Consider the following 21243-nt stretch of genomic DNA (forward strand, 5'->3'; position numbering starts at 1 on the left):
AATACTTAGTTATGTTTAGTTAAAGATGGTGAAATACTTAGTTATGTTTAATTAAAGATGGTGAAATACTTAGTTAGGTTTAGTTAAAGATGGTGAAATACTTAGTTATGTTTAGTTAAAGATGATGAAATACTTAGTTATGTTTAATTAAAGATGGTGAAATACTTAGTTAGGTTTAGTTAAAGATGGTGAAATACTTAGTTATGTTTAATTAAAGATGGTGAAATACTTAGTTAGGTTTAGTTAAAGATGGTGAAATACTTAGTTATGTTTAATTAAAGATGGTGAAATACTTAGTTAGGTTTAGTTAAAGATGGTGAAATACTTAGTTATGTTTAATTAAAGATGGTGAAATACTTAGTTATGTTTAATTAAAGATGATGAAATACTTAGTTAGGTTTAGTTAAAGATGGTGAAATACTTAGTTATGTTTAATTAAAGATGATGAAATACTTAGTTAGGTTTAATAAAGATGATGAAATACTTAGTTAGGTTTAATAAAGATGGTGAAATACTTAGTTATGTTGAATAACGATGATGAAATACTTAGTTAGGTTTAATAAAGATGGTGAAATACTTAGTTATGTTGAATAAAGATGATGAAATACTTAGTTATGTTTAATAAAGATGGTGGTTTGGGTAAATAAATAAAATCTACGGTTGTGTTGTTGCTGAAGAACACACATTAAATCAACGCTGACTTCTCTCTCTGGAGAAGGAACAGAGGTTCTCTGACTGAATGAATGTTTTCGGAGCTCCCCTCCATCATGTGTGTTTTTGTTGTCTTTATACGTCGTCGTTCAAGAGTACGTGGATAACATACGAGATAGTTATTTTTCGTATCTTTTGTTACGAATGCTGGATGACACCAGCCTGCTAGCGTCATGCTACCAACATACTAAACACATACAAACAACACGAGCAGCTGCAGGATTCCTTTACATCGTGTTCTAATGAAGACTGTGTTCAACTCAAGTATATCATTTAAAACAGGCTTTACTTTATACTGTCGTCGTTGGTGCTGTTGCACGTCAGTGTGTGTTGGGTTTTCACAGCGGTGACGCTCACTCTTTTGTTCACACAACAGGCCTCGTGAAACTTCATACAGCTAACGTTTGAGCCGGATACGTTGCAGGACTCTTTGTTCCTTTGTTTGCGTCTGCGTCGCTTCAGGTACAAAACACTATTTAGAAGTCCACGTTAGGTAACAGATATGTTACTGATATGTTACATGGTCCATAATACTGTGAGGCAGGATTTCACAACCTTTCATTGTCATGGTGTTGATCATTTTGTCTTCTGTCGCTACGATCGTGAGGTAAACAGCAGACTCACATTGGCTGACGCAGTCCATTGCTTAGAGCCAATGGCAACGACCGATTGTCTTTGCTGGAGTTACAGTCGTGACGTATGGATCAATGTTTGGAGAATGCATTTATAATTGTAATCCACTGTCAACTCATATCTTTTGTCAAATATTCAGGGACAAACTTTATCACCTTCAACTACTCAAAAGTAGATTTCTAAGACCTCCTCCGCAGTATTGGAAAAAAATATTGAATTAAAGGTTATTGCTTTAATGAGTATTTGTGGTTCCTAGCGAGCAGGTAAAGGGGCCTGGTTCTCTAACCTGGTTCCTGTAAACCCACGTACACATTCACTCGGCCAGTATTCACTCACATTTCTTCAGGATACTTTGTTAGTTTCAGTTTCAGTCTGACTTCAGATGAAATGATTTTAGGACTATTTTTCGGAGGGTTTTTTGACTTTATTTGACGGTCAGTGTAGAGAGACAGGAAACATGTGGAGATGGCCACTCTGATGCTTTACCCGTCTTTGTAATGCAATTTCCTACATGTAAAGATCTCTAACCTCCTACCCCATAACAGAAACCTTTAAAGAGCTACCTGACAGAATTGAGTGAGCATAAATACCAACATAGCCCTTCCCTTCCAACCCGTTCTTCTCTTTCCCTCTCTTCTGTAACCATCTCTGGATGCAGAACAGGTGAGAACCCTCAAGCACAACTCAAAACAAACACACAGGAAAAGTCCTCAAACTTAAAAGGGTTCATTTAAAAAAAACTAAATAAACAGAAATCAGAAAACAGCATCAGAGTCAGATAGCGAACAACGCTGGAAAGCTTACACACACAAAGGACCATCTGACTACTGACTACTGGAAGTGGACTGGTATGAATGCTGTTGAGGCAATCAATGAAATGTGAAGCAGGTAACACAGTTAGTGACATGAACAACCAGGTCACATACTGAGTAAGGAGAGGTGGGGACATCGTCCTCTCCTCTACGGTCCTGAAGAGGTTCGTTGTTCCTCGGATTCCCTGACGAAGCTCCAACAACTTTCATTTACGTTCATAAATTGTTAAAGCTCGCTGTAGTGAGCCTGGTTTCTTACCTGCATGCAAATACATCAGTAGGTGCAGACCAGACAGACCTACCAGGCTCCTGCTGGTAGTTTTACCAGAGGAAAGATTTAGGTGAAGATGTGTGAATTCTCTGTATTGATCCATGGATCAGTTGGTCAGAGTAATGACTTTAAACATCAAAAGACGAGTAAGATGAGTTCCTGAGGTGAGAGCAGGAGACATTCATTGTGTGTTTTCATTGTTGGATAAGATTGAATTCAGATGACTTCAGTGTTCAGTGATGGAGTCACATGTTGTGGTAACCTCCTGACCGATTTATTTTTCAAGATGATTCTGATGTTAAACGTCTAATACGGAACCTAACACTGATACAAAACTAGAGAGGTGTACTCAGTAGACTGCAGACCTCCAACAGGCGCGTCTGCAACGATCACTGCTGTGATTGAATGAATAGAACCCATTCATGGCTCATCCCCCCGGTCTGGACGCCCTGAAACACACTTCATTCAAACTCAAAAACAAGCAGCAGCGGATGCAGGCAATCGGCTCGACGTCGTCGTATAAGACTCATACATCCTCTCCAATACGTCACGAAGCGGTCTGCTCGAGTAGCAGCAGCCGAGTGGGCCGATGACCAGCAGTGTGTGTACTGGCAGTTCTGTTAGCTGTTAGCTGTTAGCTGTTAGCTGTTAGCCAAACTCATCGTCCAAAGCATTAAAAGAGAGCAGACGGTTTCCTCCCCCACAGAGTAGCAGGTGGGGGTCGGCGATGCACTCAACCACGAGCATGCAGACATAACTGGACACACAAAATATGATGCAGCAGTTTGCAGCAGCGGAATGAGAGATTAAGCGTGGACAGACACACGGGTGAACACACACACACTCACACACTCACACACACACACACACACACACACACACACACACACTCACTCACACACTCACTCACTCACACACACACACACACACTCACTCACACTCCTCACAGAGATGATAATTACAGCTGGAGGTGGAATGTATGAATGAGCATGTTGGGGTTGTGTTTGTCTTCACATGTGTCTCACAGTCTGATGTCTCACTGAGCTCCATTAAACACGGTGAGGCTAACTGTTGTTCCTTCATCACCAGCAACACACACTCTGTATTCTGACTCCATCCCTCACACACATGTGGATTCAGCTCGTATGATGTCCTACAAAAAGTTGCTACATGTTTTTCGTGCATTTTCCAACAAAAGTCCAGCAACACGTGTCAATTTCTGCTCCGTTACATGAAAACAGTCTTTTCACAATAAACTTCTGTCTTCACAGGAAACTGCTTAGTTAGGTTACAGAAGTACACAAGTTACAGGACAAAAACATCAGCATTGACTTCTTGTTTCACATGAGGAACAAACTGAGGTCTCCTGGATGATGGCGCATTATTTCTTGTAGCTATTGCTACGAATGCTACATGAGAGCAGCCTGTGAGGACACTGTTGGTTTTTAGTTTGCACATGAGATGTGATATGAAAAATGTCCTGAGAAAAGGAGCTCATGGTGGAGTTCATTCATGCATTTATCAAAAACTAAAATATTTTCATGTTGAGTTGTTTTTGACTCACCGTCTACAACGAAACGTGAACATTTGATGAAGTGAGCGGCTGTTTTAGGGAATGACTGCGGCTCATAAAATGAAACTCTAGATGTGCGTCTTCAACAGGAGCCAATGGGCTCGGAGCTGAGACACAGACAGGAAGTCAGACACTTCATTGGATTCATTGACGATAAGAACAGAATGAACAATAACAGCAGCTTTCTGAACCTGCAGACACCAGCAGGCGACGGACTATCTGAGTCCATCAGGGGGAGCAGCGGATGTTTGAATCCGTTGAGTGGTACCGGAGTACTCGGCGTGTCTGCAGGTGTAATTGCAGACTGACATGACAACAGGGGAAACAAACAGCTGATAGTTAGCGGCATCATTCAGGGAGCTATTCTGATCCGTGCCTCTCCCCTGGTATCTGCAGCCCGAGGCTGCTGCTGCTGCTGGGATCTTAAACATGCAACTAAAGGTTGTGTGAGGACATCACTCCTCTGCTGCACGACTCTTTGTTCTGAAGCCCAAACGAGCAGAAGACGTGATTGAATCAGCGCCACAAACTAACTGGTGTGGAAGACTTTCCTGGTCTGAAAGTGTCCGTTCATCAGTAATTAGTGTGAATGAATGTCAGCTGTGACACACAGGAGGCATCGTGGGGACTTCAAACGTCCAGACTGGTTTTCTTTGTGTTTCTTGCCGTACGATTACTGACTGTTACGCTTACAGAGTTACGTTCGTTGTGCCTGACGTGTGTTTCACATTCTGGGTTCAGACGTCACGAATAATGAAGTCCAAGTCCTTCACTGAACCCCATTCATTTGTATTCTGCTTTCATGCTGTTGTGTTTTTCATGATCTTTTGTTCCACACTTAAAAAAGTATAAATGTCACGATGTTGTTGAAGTAATATAAAAAAGCTGAAATGATGAAGAGAATAAATGATGAAATGATGTAAAACACAGTTTTCATCTGGTTGTGAAGACATTGGGAAATGAAATGAGCTTCTTTAACTCATCTCAGGACGACAGTTTGGGTTTTGGTTAAATCAAAACGTATTTTTGTGTCTGTGGTGAGAGCTGAAGGTCTCGGCTCGTCTTCCTCCTCGACCTCCTCGCCCTCTCTTTCCACCTCAAACTGTCTCCCTCTCTCTGATTCCTTCCCTGCCTTCCGTGCAAAGAGCACATTATTTGTGTTTTTAAAGGCATCTCCCTCCCGGCTGAACTCTGATGGCAGAGGCCAAGAACAACAGCCGGTGACACACAGACAGCTGAGCTGCAGTGCGCCGGCCTCAGCATGTGGGAGGTGGAGGTAGCGTGCAGCAAGTGTGCAGACGAGAAACCTCAGCTATGGAAATGACTTGCTGTACCTGAAGGCATCCTCACACAGGTGAACCTCAGGTTCAACTCTCTGTCGGGTCAGAGACACTGTGATTATGAAAAGATGACTGAGCTTCTGATTCCTGGTGGTTAGACTGAACTTTGCCGCCAGCTTGGTTTTTGGAGTGAAACAGGAGGGCGGAGCTAAGTACAAAAGAATGCGCGTGTGTGTGTGTGTGCGTGTGTGTGTGTGTGTGTGTGTGTGTGTGTGCGTGTGTTGGGCTAAACACTGTAATTAGAGAAACCCTTTGGTTTGGCAGCTACAGACTGAGGGAACACCCCTGCATGTGTGTAGGCTCGGTATTAATAGAGCTGTGGATTGGGTGGTCTGAGTGTGTGTGTGTGTGTGTGTGTGTGTGTGTGTGTGTGTGTTGTGTGTGTGTGTGCATGACTCACATTAAAACATGTTCAGTCTGAACACGACCTCAGTGTCCTGCAGAAGGTGAAGCAACACATTAAAACTCAGTCAAAGCTAAACATACGTGTTACTGTCTCTTTAAGAGACTCATTCAGAGAACAGATTTCAGTTGTTGAAAGTAACTAAGTACATTTATCTAAGAAGGTAAACCAGGTTAAACTCGCCCTTATTTACTTTTATCATCAATTTATTCATTTTTATGATCTTAAAGTATTCGGGGGAACGTTTCAGGCTGTTGAGACGTGTGATGAGCTGTTTCACCCTGAACTGTGACTTTAAGGCTGGCTCTGTTGTCATGACAATAACGCATAAAACAAAGCGTCTCTCTTCAGATCGCTTTATTTCTGACACATTAGACACATCAGTCTCCAGTGTCACATGATTTGAGGCGAGCCAATCAGTTTATTTTTGAAAAGGTTCCCACTTTCCGAGCAGTCCCTGAAGGCAGCGTTCCCCAGCAACCACAGCAGTCAACAAAATATCTTTTCTTTTATAAAATGCTCCAAAAGAATTAAATTAAAATAAGTGGAGATAAAACAAGAACAAGTCAAGAGCTCTACGAGGAAAAGACAAATATATAATTATGGCGGAAAAAATGAGTTCTGAGGACAAAGAGAAGTCGATTTATTTGATGCAGATTCAATATCTGGACGAGCTGCTGGAGAGGTGAGACTACAGCGCTGCACCGTACTAGTGTACCTCAACACAGGAGTACTCATACATGGAGGTACATGCTAGTATATGCTCTACCTTTGTGCTTTATAATATAACGTTATATAGCTACTTGCAGCTCCATATTAGTAGTTTATTATATATATTTATTAGTATATTATACCTGTTGATGTTAGCTCCGTTAGCATTAGCAACATAAGCACCAGTTTGTGCCACTTTAAATGTGGTTCAAATGTATTTTTTTTAGAAAATATTTAGATATTTATTCAGTCTATAACATAAATATTTAGTCAGTTATTGAGTATTTATAGTTAATGCACGCTGGGTGTCGGAGCATCATTTCACTAACTTTAACTAATTAATACTGAAATAAACTGTGAAAATAAATACAATAAATCCCAAAAAGTGCTGCGCTCCTCTAGTAACAATCAGCTGTTATCAATTAAAAAGCAGATTTTATACACATATATATGTATATATATATATATATATATATATATATGTATATGTATATATATATATATGTATATATATATATATATATATATATATATATATGTATATATATATATATATATATATATATATATATATATATGTATATATATATATATATATATATATATATATATATATATATGTATATGTATATATATATATATATATATATATATATACATATATGTGTTGTGTATGATAGACTTGCATATATTGTTGTGACTGAAACTATTAATAGATTATTAAAATAGTTGTCAATAATTATTTAATTTGTGTTAAATCATGAATTTATTATGTTTCAGGTCTACGTGCAGCTCTCAGCCTCGGTCTTCTATAATAATATATTATTTCTTTGTTGACTTTAGTTTGACTTCCACTTCTTCTGCAGATCGTTGCACGTTGTGTATCAACTCATTTAGTAGAATATAATACTTTAATAAAGCATTTTATAGCATCGTGAGCGTCTGGAACCATCACTATAATTCACCTTATACTTTGATGTGTTTATACGACGTGTTCTGTAGTTACTTTTGTATTTTAAAGTAATTCCAACAAAGACCACGTTAGATTCTCACGTATAATAACAACACAGTAATAATCTTCACCCTGCAGCCGTCAGCTCCAGTGTGACGAGCTGGAGCTCCAGAACCAGGACCTGGCCTCCAGCTGCAGGGCGCTGAGGACGGACGGGACGGACATCAGCGAGTACCTGAAGTACGCGGCGGTGGAGGCGGAGGAGCAGCGGGAGGAGCTGGCGGAGCAGCTGGAGGTCCAGCTGCAGGATGACCAACAGGACAAAGAGGCCCTGAAGCTGCAGCACAGCCGGCAGCTGAAGGAGCTCCAGAACCGGATCGACCAGCAGAACCAAGAGAACATGCTGGGTGGGTCTCATCTTCTACTCCTGTAGAACAGATCCAGTCTGCAGCAGATTTAGAATCATTATGAATGAATCCTGGAGGTATTCAGTACAACCGTAGCTCTTTGTGTGATGCTTCCTCTCCTCCTCTCCTTGTTTACTCTCCTCCTCTCCTTCCTCCCTCAGCGCCAAAGTTTGAGGAGCAGCAGGAGCTGGAGGAGCAGCTGCTGCAGCTGATGGAGCAGCAGAGCCACATGGAGTCTGTGAGGAAGGAGCTGGTCCATCAGAAGATAGAACATGAATTTGCCATCGACACCCTGAAGGAGGAAGCGAAGTTGGAGTGGACAATGTAAAGACAGTCAGCGTCACATCTCCTGCTCTTGTGTTTGACCTTTGACATTTACAAAGAACAATGTTTGTAACCAGGTTAAAGGAGATGTTGTCCAAGGAGGCGGCCGACATCTGGAATAAGGTGCGGGTCCTCGTCCAGCAGGAGAGGGATCAGCACGCAGAGCTGCCAGAGAAGATCCAGGTCCTTCTGGACCAGAACCACGTCCTGTGGGAGCAGAAAGACGAGCTGCGAGAAAAGACCGAGTGTCTCCCAGATGTGGACCACATGAGGAGAGAGCTGGTGGAGCTCAGCCTGGAGAACGTCAGCTGTAAGACGGTGAGAGGGTTCACAAAGCAAGTACATTTAGTTCAGTACTAACTCTATTCTACTTCTACTTCATGTACCTTTCTACTTCTCTTCCACTACAGCTCAGAAGTACATATTGTACTTTATACTGTACTACATCTCAGAGGTACATGTACTTCTTACTACCTCTCAGAGGTACATGTACTTCTTACTACACCTTAGAAGACTAAATTGTGTTGTTAATTCTGTATCTGACCATCGGAGGGGGTGTAGCTCAGCAGTGCCTAATAAATATACAAATTCACATTTTTAACCTTGAAGTCACAGAAGCTGTTGTGATTCTGCAGGTTGGATCAGTTTGAATTCATTTGTTGTGTTGAACCTGTAAAAAGAATAAAGAGAAACACAAGGACACGAGGTGTTCGTTCAAACAAGCAGCAAATGCAGCTTGTTTGTCTGAGAGTGAAAACTAAAGATCCAATACTGATTATTATATTATCAATGTGTCCGTTTCAATTGTCAAATTTCCACTTTCAGACGTTATAATGATGATCTATTGCTGTTAGATACAAAACTATACAAACATCAGTACATGTCACAGGTTCCTCCACCACTGAGGGAGCACATGGAATTGAACCAGACAAACAGCTGCATGCTTGATATTAAAACACATGATTTCATTCATGGCCTCTGATGGAGAACCTCAACCATCATCAAGATGGAATCAGCTGACATGTAGATGTGGGTTTGCTAACAAACACAACAAACCGTTCATCTTTCCTCCTTCAGGAGTTGGAGGATCTGACGAAGACGAGTCATCAGCTGAAGGCGGAGCTTAAGGTGAAGCTGAAGGATTATAGCTCCGCCCACGAGAGTCTGCTGGAGGAGGATGAGGCTCTCAGGTAAAAGTTTACTCTCAGTGGCATTTGAAGAACGAAACACTCAAGAGTCATCCACACAACTCTGTGTGTGTGTGTGTGTGTGTGTATTCAGACAGCTGCTGACCTCAGCAACAGAGGAGAAACATCAGAAAGCATCGGAGGCGAGTGAGCTGAGGGCCGAGCTCCAGAGGGAGCGGAGCAGCAGGAGGCAGCTGGAGGCCAACATGCAGGAAGCAGCCGTCGTCCTCAGACACATCCTGACGGTAAGAACACTGATCCTGGATCAGGAGCGTCAGGACGACCGCAAACAACTAGTGGTGGAAGAATTAGTCGAGTTAACACCCTTAAATGTGTAATATTTAGTCGAATCATCTCATTCATTCGGTTATCAAACCTCTGCAGGACTCAGAGAAGACGTCCAAGACTCGGGGTAAGATGCTGAGGCTGCTGGAGATCCTGCAGAGCACCGCCCCCCAGGGACCAGGGTCCACACCTGAGGAGAGCAGTGGAGGACAGAGACCACAGACCACTAAACCCCAGACAGACAGGTACTGGAACCACCGCCCTCCTGGAGCTCGTCTGTTGGTTTTTATGTCTCAGTGCGACGGTGACGTGAACACAGCTGATTTCATGTCAATGAAAACCCAGAACAGTGCAGATGTTTCCTCACAGCAGCACAGTGAGCTGAGGCTCGAGTCCCACCGGAACCAGATTAGCTGTTAACTGGTCCCATCGGATTATTGATGTATTTAAATAACGATGCACTCCTCTCTTTGTAGTTGCATTGTGTCTCTTTGTAGCCGTTCTGTGTCTCTTTGTAGTTGTATGTATCTTTCAGTTGTTTTGTGTCTTTGTAGTCATTCTGTTTTTCTTTGTCGATGTTTAAAACACATAAAACTGACCCTTTGGGCCCTGGTCGTGTGCCTGGTAGGCCTGTTCAGTAATCCATCCATGTGTCCTCCACAGAACACAGACCCTGAACCTGGCTACAGATCCGTTGTACCTGATGGCCCGCTACAGACCGGGCGACCTGGGCTTCGTACCCCGGCCCACGTGGAAACATAAACCAGCCACCAGCACGGGAGCTCAGCCGCCTCCCAACAGGTCTGTCAGGGAGCAGTTATTCCAGTGTGGACGTGTGTCCACACAGAGCTCTGCTCTTTGTCTAAATGATGTCACTCTGTCCGTCCCTCAGGAGACTCTGTGGACAGAAGAGATCCAGCTCTGATCCATCCTTCACCTCCTCAGACTGATGAATGTTTTACATCACAAATAAAGCTTTTTAGACACTTTAATCCCGTTTCTGCTCTTTAGTATCGATAGGAACGACATTATTTACAAATATGGTGGAAAAAATGTAGTTTTTTACACAGCTAGTTGGTATGAAGTCATAGTTTGTGTAATTAGTTAAAATTGGGTCAGATCATCTGAGGATCACGTCTTTACGAGAGATTAAAAACAAACACTGAGTCACAGATTAGAGGAAGAAGCAGATCAAACTGTTGAGCCAAGCTGAGGTCGGACTGATCAGCTGCTACGGTCCGCTCACTTTGAACCGCTCACTTTGAACCGTCGCCACCATTTAAACCCAGAGAGCCTCACAGCGAGGAGAGACAACGAGGGAACACAGAACTCTCTGCTCCTGCAGCACCGTCTTCCTCATGCTTCATTCTGAAACTCAGAACAATGAGGTTCAGATTCCTACTAATTACAGTCCACCGTGGACAGACCCAAAGAGAGTCAACACGTTTGTTCTGACTGAGGTCAACGAACTGAAGAAGCCCTCCTGCCTCAGAGAAACAGGTTTTGCATCTTCACACTTTTTTATTTCACATTCAACAGAAACATTTTAATACATTTATATAAAGATGAATTTAATCTGAGCTCAGTGATCCAGAGGAGAAAGATGAATTATGAAGAAGGATAAATCCAACATACCGTCTGAACATTGAAGTAGACGTTCTTCAAAGGGAAGGATTTGCATATTTCACCTATTAATATTTATGCAAAACTACAGCACGTAGCTCCACCCACAGCCTGGTGTTAGAAAGCTTTGAGAGCAGAGAACGTCAACTCTTTATTCATTCTGAGATTAGTCCTCAAAGCTCGACTCCATCTCAGAATTTAAACAGTCGATTTGTGCTTTCAGCCATTTTCAACCATAAAAATGTTGATTTAAATGAATCCAGTATGAAATGTCATGAAAACTCATCACATTTAGTTTATAGCTTCAGAAACAAGAGTTCAGTTACTCTTTAATGCTCCTGATCCGAGGACGAGAGCCACTGAAATAAAAAACAGCTTCCTGTTTATAACGGAGGACAAAAGGAGCTCATTATGTCCCACGTCTGTACGATCAGCACCGACGTCCTGCAGTCTGAACCAACGATCACATCGAGCTCTAACGGCTTTATTTGTGAACGAGCTTCAGTGTGTTGGTGCTGCAGCTCCTCCTGCTGCTCAACACAGCTCAGCACTTAACTGAGCAAAAACCTTCAGATAAAAGTTTCATGTTTATTAAATTATTATTAAATATACAAATGAGATGTTTTACTTAAGAGTTCTGAGCGTATATTTACTTTTATTAGCAAATATTGTCTTTATTAATATTCATCATGTGCTTGACCTCTGAACACAACCTGCTGATTCATAGAAACAAAGTGAACAATTCAAAAAGGAATTTATTTAAGTGGAACACGGCGAAAGTGAAAGCTTTGCTAAAACTTTAGTATAAATATATAAAAATGATTTATTTCACATGTGGAAGTAAAACAGGTCAGAGCGTTAAAAGAACAAAGTATGAACATCATATTAAAATGTATTTCCCTCTTGAAGGAATAATCTTTTGTGATTCATATTTCACTGGTTGAATCTCTGGAAGTTTCATTTGCAAGTCAAAGTGTTTTTTGGGGAAAAGAACAAACTCATGACCGTCCTGTTAAAACACTTCCTCTCATAGTTTAGTTATTCCTCCAGGTTATTAGATCATCATCCGATTTCTGCCTCCACACAAATATTAAACATTTAATAAATAAACTGTAACAGCTGTTTACAGACAGATGTATAACCCAACAGAAGGAACTACTTCCTAGTGAGGAAATATTAACCGACAGGTTTCTGAGAATTCATATTTAACGTTCACCTGAAGAACCAGGACGTCTGAAACCAGATCTATCCGCTGAGTGTTTCTGTAGCCGAGCGTCTGTGTGCGTCACGCTCAGCTGATATTTGCATACTTCCTGTTTCACAGCAACAACAACACACGTCAACAGGTAACATTCAGCCGCTGGGTTTCTCTTGTTAAAGTGCTGAAAGGTTAAACAGTATGACGAGTTTATAGATATTATTATTGATATTATTTTAGGTCAGTAACAGGATGTTTAAATACAGATTTATGTCCCAAAAGGAAACTACGTTCATGTTTCAGCCAGCAGAGACTTTGAGTTTGTAACATCACAAACCCTCCATCGATCTTTTACTTATAGTCGTACAACACGTCCACGCTTCAGCTCTTCTCTGCCGCTCATCGGCCATCTTGTTTCACTTAAACCGTCTTCTTTGCAACATGAAACTCGAGACATTAAAAAGCGGTGATTTTGTGCATTTTCCCCCAAAAAAAAAAAATTTAAAAAAAAACTTGTATTTGAAGCTTCTGCCAGAGAGTCAGTCGACTGCGTCACAGTGCCGTCTGACTGGTCATGTAACCGTTTAGCACATCTGGATCCTCCAACCAGCACTGGGACAGATGTTGCTCATCAACTGCATCCAGGCGGTGGAGTTTTTACCGTTTTTTTCTCTGCCATAGAATTAAAAAGATAAAAGAAGCAGAGGGGACGTGACGTCACTCACTAGTTTGGGAAGACGAAGAGGAAGACGATGATGCCCGTGAGCAGCACCAGCATCAGCACCACGGACGTCAGGAGGAAGAAGCGGCACGCCGGCCGACCCGTCAGCCGGAACAGAGCTTCACCGAGGCCACCATCGCTGCCCGCACTGCCGCCGGCCCCTGGGGGGGTGGTGGGGAGCCCCACGTCCAGAGAGCCTCTCTCCGACCGCAGAGAGGTCAACGACCTCTGAATCCACCGCTCACGACCTTCAGACGACCTTTGGGAGAAGAAGTGAAGCTGTGAATTTTATGATAAATTTAAATATCTTTAATCTACAAGATGGTTTTGCTTTTGTTAACGATGAATGAAAAAATGTTTCATGTTCTCCTGATCACCTTTTGACCTGCAGCTTCCCCTTGTTGCGCAGGAAGCGGATGCTGTAGACTCTCTGCATGGCGGCCGGCAGGTAGGACAGCATGTCTGAGTTGGTGGCGAGCCTCGGCAGCCCGAGGGCCGGCAGCGCGGTGTGGCTGCGGCACAGCGGGCACCGAATGGCGTCGGGCTCGGCAGACTTGACGTTGATGCGCGCCAGGCACTCCAGGCAGAAGGTGTGCTTGCACTGGAGCATCTTGGGACAGCGGAAGACGTTGTTGAACTGGCTGAAGCAGATGGAGCACTCCAGGTCCGGAGGGTCGACCTCGGCGCACTGAGTCGCACCGAGAGGGGACGGGCGGAGGTCCGGGGACGGGAAGATGACGGAGACGTGGCAGGTGGGGGGGGGTGGCGGTGGCGGTGGTGGAGGGGTAAGGGTTGGGCGTGGGAGACGAGACTGAAACGAGGCTGGGCTGAGACCAGGATCTGAAGAGGGAGCCCGAGCCTGGAGGGACCAGGTCGAGTCCTCCGTCTTGGTCCGACGAGGTCCGATAGTGAGCGGAGTTAAGGCTCAGAAATGACACGGAGCTGTGACCCGTCTGGATGGCCGCCAGGGACGACGGGGTGGCCGACAGAGGTGCATTATGGGTAATGTCGTGAGGGTCAGAGGGTAGAAATGTAAGTGGTCTTGAGTTTCCGTAGGGATTCATGACTTGTGACGAAGGAGCGAGTTTAGAGAAAAAGAAGAAGAAAGTAAGGCTCCGAGGAGACGATGAACACGTGAAGGATGCGTCGAGTCTTCAGCCGTCACATGGAGGATGATGAAGGAACGATGAAGATGCTCCTGGTGCAGCCTCAGTCTTCAAACCAAAATCACAGAAAACAAACGGGATTAACTGCTGCAGTCAGGAGACAACCTCTGGAAGCTAAAGCTCCATGTGTTAAAGCTGCATTCTCTCTAATGTCCACCAGGGGGCGACTCCTCTGGTTGTATAGAAGTCTATGAGAAAATGACTCTACTTCTCTCTTGATTTATTACCTCAGTAAACATTGTAAACATGAGTTTATGGTCTCAATCTCTAGTTTCAAGTCTTCTTCAATACAGCATGATGTTCATTTAGTACATTATGGTCCATTTAGAGTCAACCAGACCATAAAGCAGGGGATGCTTTAGGGCGGGGCTACACAGTGATTGACAGGTCAGACCAGAGACGTATATGACGTCATTGGTTGCAAAAAAAACAAGATGGCGACAGACAAAATACCGAACTAGAGGCTTCAAAACGTCCACAAACCAACGAGTGACGACCAACGAAGAACTCAACTGGTCCCGACCTCAAAAACATCCACAGTCAGAACAACACTAATCATCTGGTCAAGTTTAACTCACGAAAACCAACAACTTCACTTCTTCCACCATTAACTCATTTTATTGTTCTCCCATCACTGGAACATCAAACTCTTTAACTTTAACAAATATTAAAACACAACAGCTGTTCTGGTAAAACATTGATGGAAATCTGCTCTTTGAATGCACGTGAACATCATTTATACTGCAACACTAATGCACACTCAGCAGATAACCGTTTATAGTCACATTCAAACATATCAGAGCATCTTAATAAGAAAGAAGAGACAGACGCTGGTAAGTTTTAATGTTTTAAATGTTCCACAAATCAAAAGAGATCTTAAGGTAAATTCTGCGTGGATGATTGACAGAAAAGAGACGCTTAACGTCGACAAAAAGACAACGAATTGGACAACTTTGTTGCTTCTGCACATCGCTCAAGAACAACAGGCAGTTATACCAAACGTTGCTTTGTGCAGCACATTAAAATCTAACTAATCCAGTCTCTACAACCTCGCTTACTTGTGCATAAATCCATTTTATAACTCGGGTAGAGATCTCAAACAGCTGGAATATGTTTCTGTTCTAAAGAAGCTCACCAGGTCAGTCGTGCAGCGCTGCAGTCTGTCACAGTTCCCGTCTAACTGGCTCCAAACACCACCGACATTTGCATCGTCCGTTTTACTTCAGAAGGGAAATAACATGCAAACACAAAGCCGGCCTTCGTGTTCATGACGCAGAGGAAACACCAGCAGGGATCACCTGAAGCTCTCAGCACCGCCGCAAACAAAAGAGCTTCTCTGCTGCTGGTCTGTACCACCGCCGGCCCTCTGACCTCATGTTTCACCACGAGTCTAAAGAAACGCTTCAATCACCTCCATCTGCACAGCCGATAGATTCACTAACGTTCCATCAGCTTCACATGAACCGGGTCAGAAGACAACCGAGCTGATCATCTGTCAACATGGAGCACAATCAAATCTGATGCAGAATGTTTTTAGGAAAACAGTGGTCGGTATATTATATATAAATATGGTCTGTACTGTCAGACAACACAATGGTGAATCAATAACTTTTTTTAATACAACATGAAGGTGCATCCTCACCTGGAACCCTGATTAATTATAGATTAGCCAAATTAAAGCCACATGTACTTCTGTTCCATCCTATTAGTGATCAAGACGACTACTTCCTGTCACACCTCAACCAGGAGAAACCACTGAAGACATGAGGTTGTATTATCGGGTCAGAGTGGTATTCTATGGAAGCACATTCACACCAGCAAAAACCAGATGTTTCAGCAACATCGCTTTTATTCTTCCAGAGCTGCTTCTTCATTAAAATCCTCTCAAGGCTGCGTTTGCTGAGTACAATCATGTGAAGTATTTCATGTGTTGTAAAGCCACGTTTAAAGTCTTCAATGTACTCAATATGTCAAATGTAACCTATGAAGAGCTGCTTCCATCACTGTTGTGTTAAAGTATCTCAGACTTTAGACTTTCCATCTCACAATTATGACTATGACTGGTTATCAAGTCTAACTCTTCATCTTATTTTGGGCTCCCATAGTATTCAGAGTACTAAAGGCTGCTCATAGGAGGTCCTGTGTGGTATCAAGTCTTCCATCCTGTAAATTACATCTAACCAGCTGAACATCTGATATCAGCTGATGTCCGGTTAGTTCCTGGTTCTCATCATATTACATCAATTAACCATGAAAGTGAAGCACAACCTGAGTATGTAGTGACCAGTGTTGACCCTAAAACACAAACTACAGTCACAGCTCAGGCCTGCTGCACACATGTAAGAGTTTATTTAACACGTGTAGCTGATTCAATGCATTAAAACGTTCAAATCATCCTTCTAACAGGAGGTTTGTGTGTTTTTAAAGCAGAATTTATTTAATCGTGCGAAATTACAAAAGAAAAAAGTTATCTGGGGGGGGGGGGTACCAAACTCCATCAGACAGTTGACAGTTTACAATTTACACGTTATTGGTAAAATATATATAAATAGAATTATTTTAAAAACAGTCAGAAATAAATTCAGTATGAACATCGTCTGAATTCGGCTCACAAAGAAACTCGTATTTTGGTCAAAATGACCGATTATTGACGTGTGATTGAGGCAACAGGAAGCAGTTCTACTGCCTACATTTACTTTTGATTGTGTTTAGTCGAAGTTAAACTTTGTGTTGTTGGTAATCACGTGAGCCGAATTCACCTTCAGAACCTTGATTTATAAAACGTAAAATAAATAACCGATAGCGGCACGCGCGTGTCTTTATAGACGCATATAAAACTTAAAAGTGAAATCTATGAATGAAGTTTGGTGCGCAAGTAGAAAACCGCCGCTCTTACCGTCTACAATCACCGGTAACCGATGTCCTCTGTCGTCCCACGCTGCTGCATCATCAGGCCGGGGGCTCTCACACAGACTGCCCGAGTTTAGTGGCTGTGTCTCGGCCTCAACTTCTCTCTTTGCCCTCCGCCCGTCTGATAGTTTGACGCGTTTGAACAGCTGAGTAACAAACGAGGAAACGGAATAATCAAATCACCTGCTGGCCTGTTACCTTCCTGGATGCGATGGAAGATTAACACACCTGAGGAAGGTGATGCTGATTAACGGGGAGCAGGAAGACAAGGCTCCACTGAAGCCGGTATATATTTATATTATAAATAAATACAATTATATATAAATATTATTTATTTATTATATATATAAAATAAATACAATTTTATATGTATATATTATTTATTTATTATATATATATATAAAATAAATAAATATTTATTTATTAGTTTATTTTTATGGTATTGACAGTCTCACTGAGCTTTCTGTTATTGTTATTATTGCTTGTTCTGCTTTGTGTGTCAAATCACTTTGTAAACTCTGTTTTTAAAGGTGCTATATAAATAAAGTTATTATTCATATTATTATTGTTTAACAGTTTTATTTTTACAGTCTTTAACCTTGTTTGTTAATATGTATTTTGCTTAATTGTCAACAAATTTCTTAAAATGTAACTTGGTAAACTACCACAACACAAAATGTAACTTATGTTAAATAAGCAAGTAGCTAGCTAGCTAGCTAACGGCTAACGGCTGCTAATGCTAACGGCTGGTTAACGTTAACGATACCAAGATGACAGGGAACACATTTGATCATATTAGCAGAAACGTAATCAACCTGATGAATTCAGTCATGAATGTTCGTGTCTTTTATTTTATACAGCAGAGAGAATGTGTGAAATGTACATAGGATAATAACTCTGGGCAGTTGGAGTTAGCCGCTAGCTTAACGGTCGTGCTAACGGCTATGTTATTATATTTATATTTAGCTAATGCTAGTCATTGTTTTCATCATATTAGCAGTAAGAGCTAATAAATGAATTAGTGAATGGAGGAGGAGGGTTTACAACAAAGTATTAACCTGAGAAATTCATTCACTTTTCTATTAAAATGATTTCACTACAATTCACGAAGGAGAAAAATCACAGAGAGCTGTAACGTTAAATATTAGAGCTCAATAGATGGCAACCTTTGTGCAGTGACGGAAGAACAAGTACTCAGCACTTTTACTTTAATAAAAGTATCAATACTACGGCGTAAAACTACTCAAGTTGGAAGTAAAATGCTTTATTTCAGAAGTATTATCAGTGAAATGTAGTACTCATTATTCAGAATGGCTCCTTTTATAATGTGATATGAAGTTATTGTGTTTTAATCACTCGATGGATGCATGTAAGAACATGTTAATGTGGAGCACATTTTAGATACTTGATGTATAATATTCCTGGGTAGATTACTGTAGTAATATCTGCATCATATCATGAACTCATATCATGTTTTTTTTTACGTCAAAAGTAACTATAAGTGTCAAATAAATGTAGTGGAGAAACCAGTAAAAAGTGGCAGAAAATGTAAATAATGTGAAAACAGTGAATAAAAACAGAAAGCTGTGATGCTTTCTATAATTCAACCCTCCATTGAACTAACTTAAGTGTGTTCTGGTCAGATGTGTTCCTTCAGTAAATACAGTAGAAGAATCAGGTCAACGTACAGTAGTTAGAGACACAATATTAAAGGACCGGGATCACAGCATTCAGTGATTGGGACGTCCCTAATGTAACGAGTATCACGTCTTGTCGTTGTCAGATGTAATGCCTCCAGGAGACGGTGAGTCATGTGCTCAGTGATAGATGTTTGTAACAAGTTAAATAGAGTAATGTGACGTACTGATCTGCAGCAGGCCTCTTAGTGTGTGTGCAGCTTGTTAAACATTAACTGATATCAGGTGAGTGTCACACAGAGCAAAGGTTGACTCAGGTGAGTCCGGCTTCATTGGGGAGTTTTTAACGTCACAGATGGCAGCACAGAGGATCTCACCTGGTGAGTAGAAACAACTGGAATATCAATTAAAACAACCAAACGTGTGTGATTGTAAAGAAGTCCACATTGTCAGATTGATGAGTAAAGACTGATTATTACTCCTCAGGTGTTTGCTGACTGTTCAGGTGATCAGCTGGAACACAATCACTGTTTGTTACCAAAGTCACCAGCTGACCTGAGCTGAACACAATCTATTCCACCAGTAGAATCTGTGACGGGAGACCGTCAACCCACGAGCACACACACCTCAGGTGAGTAATGACACGGAGGTTACTGTTGGAAGTGTTTCATCATGATGCTGAACTCTAAACAATCTGCTTTAAAACGCTGTGAAGTCTTCTACAGTGTAAATCATTTATGATGACACTGAGAAACGTGTTGATGCCTTTTATGATTCTAACAACAGACTGAAGGGTTTGAAGATCAGACTAAAGGTGAACGAGGAAGTTAGATCATCCTCTGATAAATATTACAACGGCTATAAAAACAACACGAGTACAAGTTTTACCAGCGTTGATAAAACATTAACTTTGTACCACCGTCAGCTCTGTTACTGCTGCTACTCAGAGTACAAGCTCCTACAGGACATTTATATTCAGAGAAGATTAAAGATGAAATGCTGTTTATAGCTCACCAGCTTCAAACTTAATCATTATATTCAAATGTATTTTATGTGCTAAAAATTGTATAAACCACATCATTTCATTTTTTTACCGTAACAAAGTGCTACAGAATTAGTTTTTTGTCCGAGAGTTATGAAATGCTTTTGAGACTAAAAATGATGTTTAATTCTCTTGAACTCATGAAAAATTAAATGTGGAATTTGTCACTAGCATTGTGTGTATTTGACAAAAATACATCTTGTTTACATATGTATGCACATTCTTTTTAACATCTATGTAAACATCCGTTTTCTGCCACTTGTGGCCTTTTTGGCCAATAAAAGTTGAAAACAGTTCTCAATAAATCCTCATGGATTGCAGACTTTTGGCTGAAGTAGAACATTAGTTTTACTCATTTCCACTTTCTTTTAGGTTCAGGTCTGAAGGTTGGAACAACATACAATAAGTGGGTTATTCTCATTACAGTTTATCTTCTCAGACACTTGAGAGCACAGACTCCAGATGAAGTACCCTCGGATGCATTCTGGTTGAATTGAGGAAAGTTTCTTTTGAACCTGTTCAACACCAAAACCAAAGATTTGCATGTTTAATCAGCGTCAAAATCAGATTAGGTTGAAGTGGTCAAAAAGCAGAACAATAAAGAAAAATGTTCAACACTGATCCGAGCCTCCTCTCATATTCCACTATTACTCCGAATATGACAATATTCTGAAATTGACGTGGTTCATGTAAACATCATGTTCTAACAGCATGATCTAACAGCAGCGACTGATGTTTCAAAAGTATTCCATGGACACTTGCTGTATAGGTTTATGTTCATATATATACTTTTTGGATATATATTTATATTGTACATAGTCGTTAAATGTTTATGCTCACATCTGTTCTACTTTTTTCCCAGTTTATTTGTACATTCTGTGTTTGTACGTGGAGAGCAACGAAGAACCGGAGTCACATCCCTTGTGTGCGCACATGACCAATAAAGCTGATGCTGATTCTGAAAAGTCCTCGAGAACACAAGTTCAGAAATCAGGTGAAATCTATTCATTGCTGAACAGAGTTGAATAAATAACAGAGTAAATGAGAGCAGCTTCACTGCCTCACTGTGTCTCTCATGCTGCCGGCCCTTCTTTCTAAAGCCCTTTCACAATAAAGGCCAGAATGTTTCATTTCATTATAAATGTCACAGAGACTTCAGAAAGTTAAGAAGCGTATACTCATACTAATAATAACAATCCAGTAAATATCAACATGTGTTAAAGTGTTAAGGAGTAATGTGTAGAAGAACTCTTTGAAAAGGAGACCCTCAATCAACCAGACTGTCCCTCTTCTACACCACCACACTGTATCTGTAGCTGTGAAGAGGTTTCCGGCTG

The 21243-nt window shown here is 41.4% G+C and overlaps 1 protein-coding gene and 1 pseudogene across 1 annotated transcript; one reads left to right on the forward strand and one right to left on the reverse strand.

Annotated features, from left to right (window-relative positions):
* Nucleotides 1-5408: 5408 nt before the first annotated feature.
* On the forward strand, nucleotides 5409-10559 carry LOC142939233 (uncharacterized; annotated as a pseudogene).
* A 2595-nt stretch (nucleotides 10560-13154) lies between these two features.
* LOC142939234 (uncharacterized) lies at nucleotides 13155-14215 on the reverse strand. The gene is made up of 3 exons (XM_076082482.1): nucleotides 14049-14215; nucleotides 13529-13978; nucleotides 13155-13410 (listed from the first exon to the last, which is right to left on the reverse strand). Exons 1-3 carry the CDS (start codon nucleotides 14213-14215, stop codon nucleotides 13155-13157), a joined length of 873 nt encoding a protein of 290 aa, XP_075938597.1.
* Between the last annotated feature and the right edge of the window lie 7028 nt (nucleotides 14216-21243).

The sequence above is a fragment of the Anarhichas minor genome, unplaced genomic scaffold (assembly GCF_050575085.1).
Source record: "Anarhichas minor isolate MPS153535 unplaced genomic scaffold, ASM5057508v1 ptg000095l, whole genome shotgun sequence".
NCBI lineage: Eukaryota > Metazoa > Chordata > Actinopteri > Perciformes > Anarhichadidae > Anarhichas > Anarhichas minor.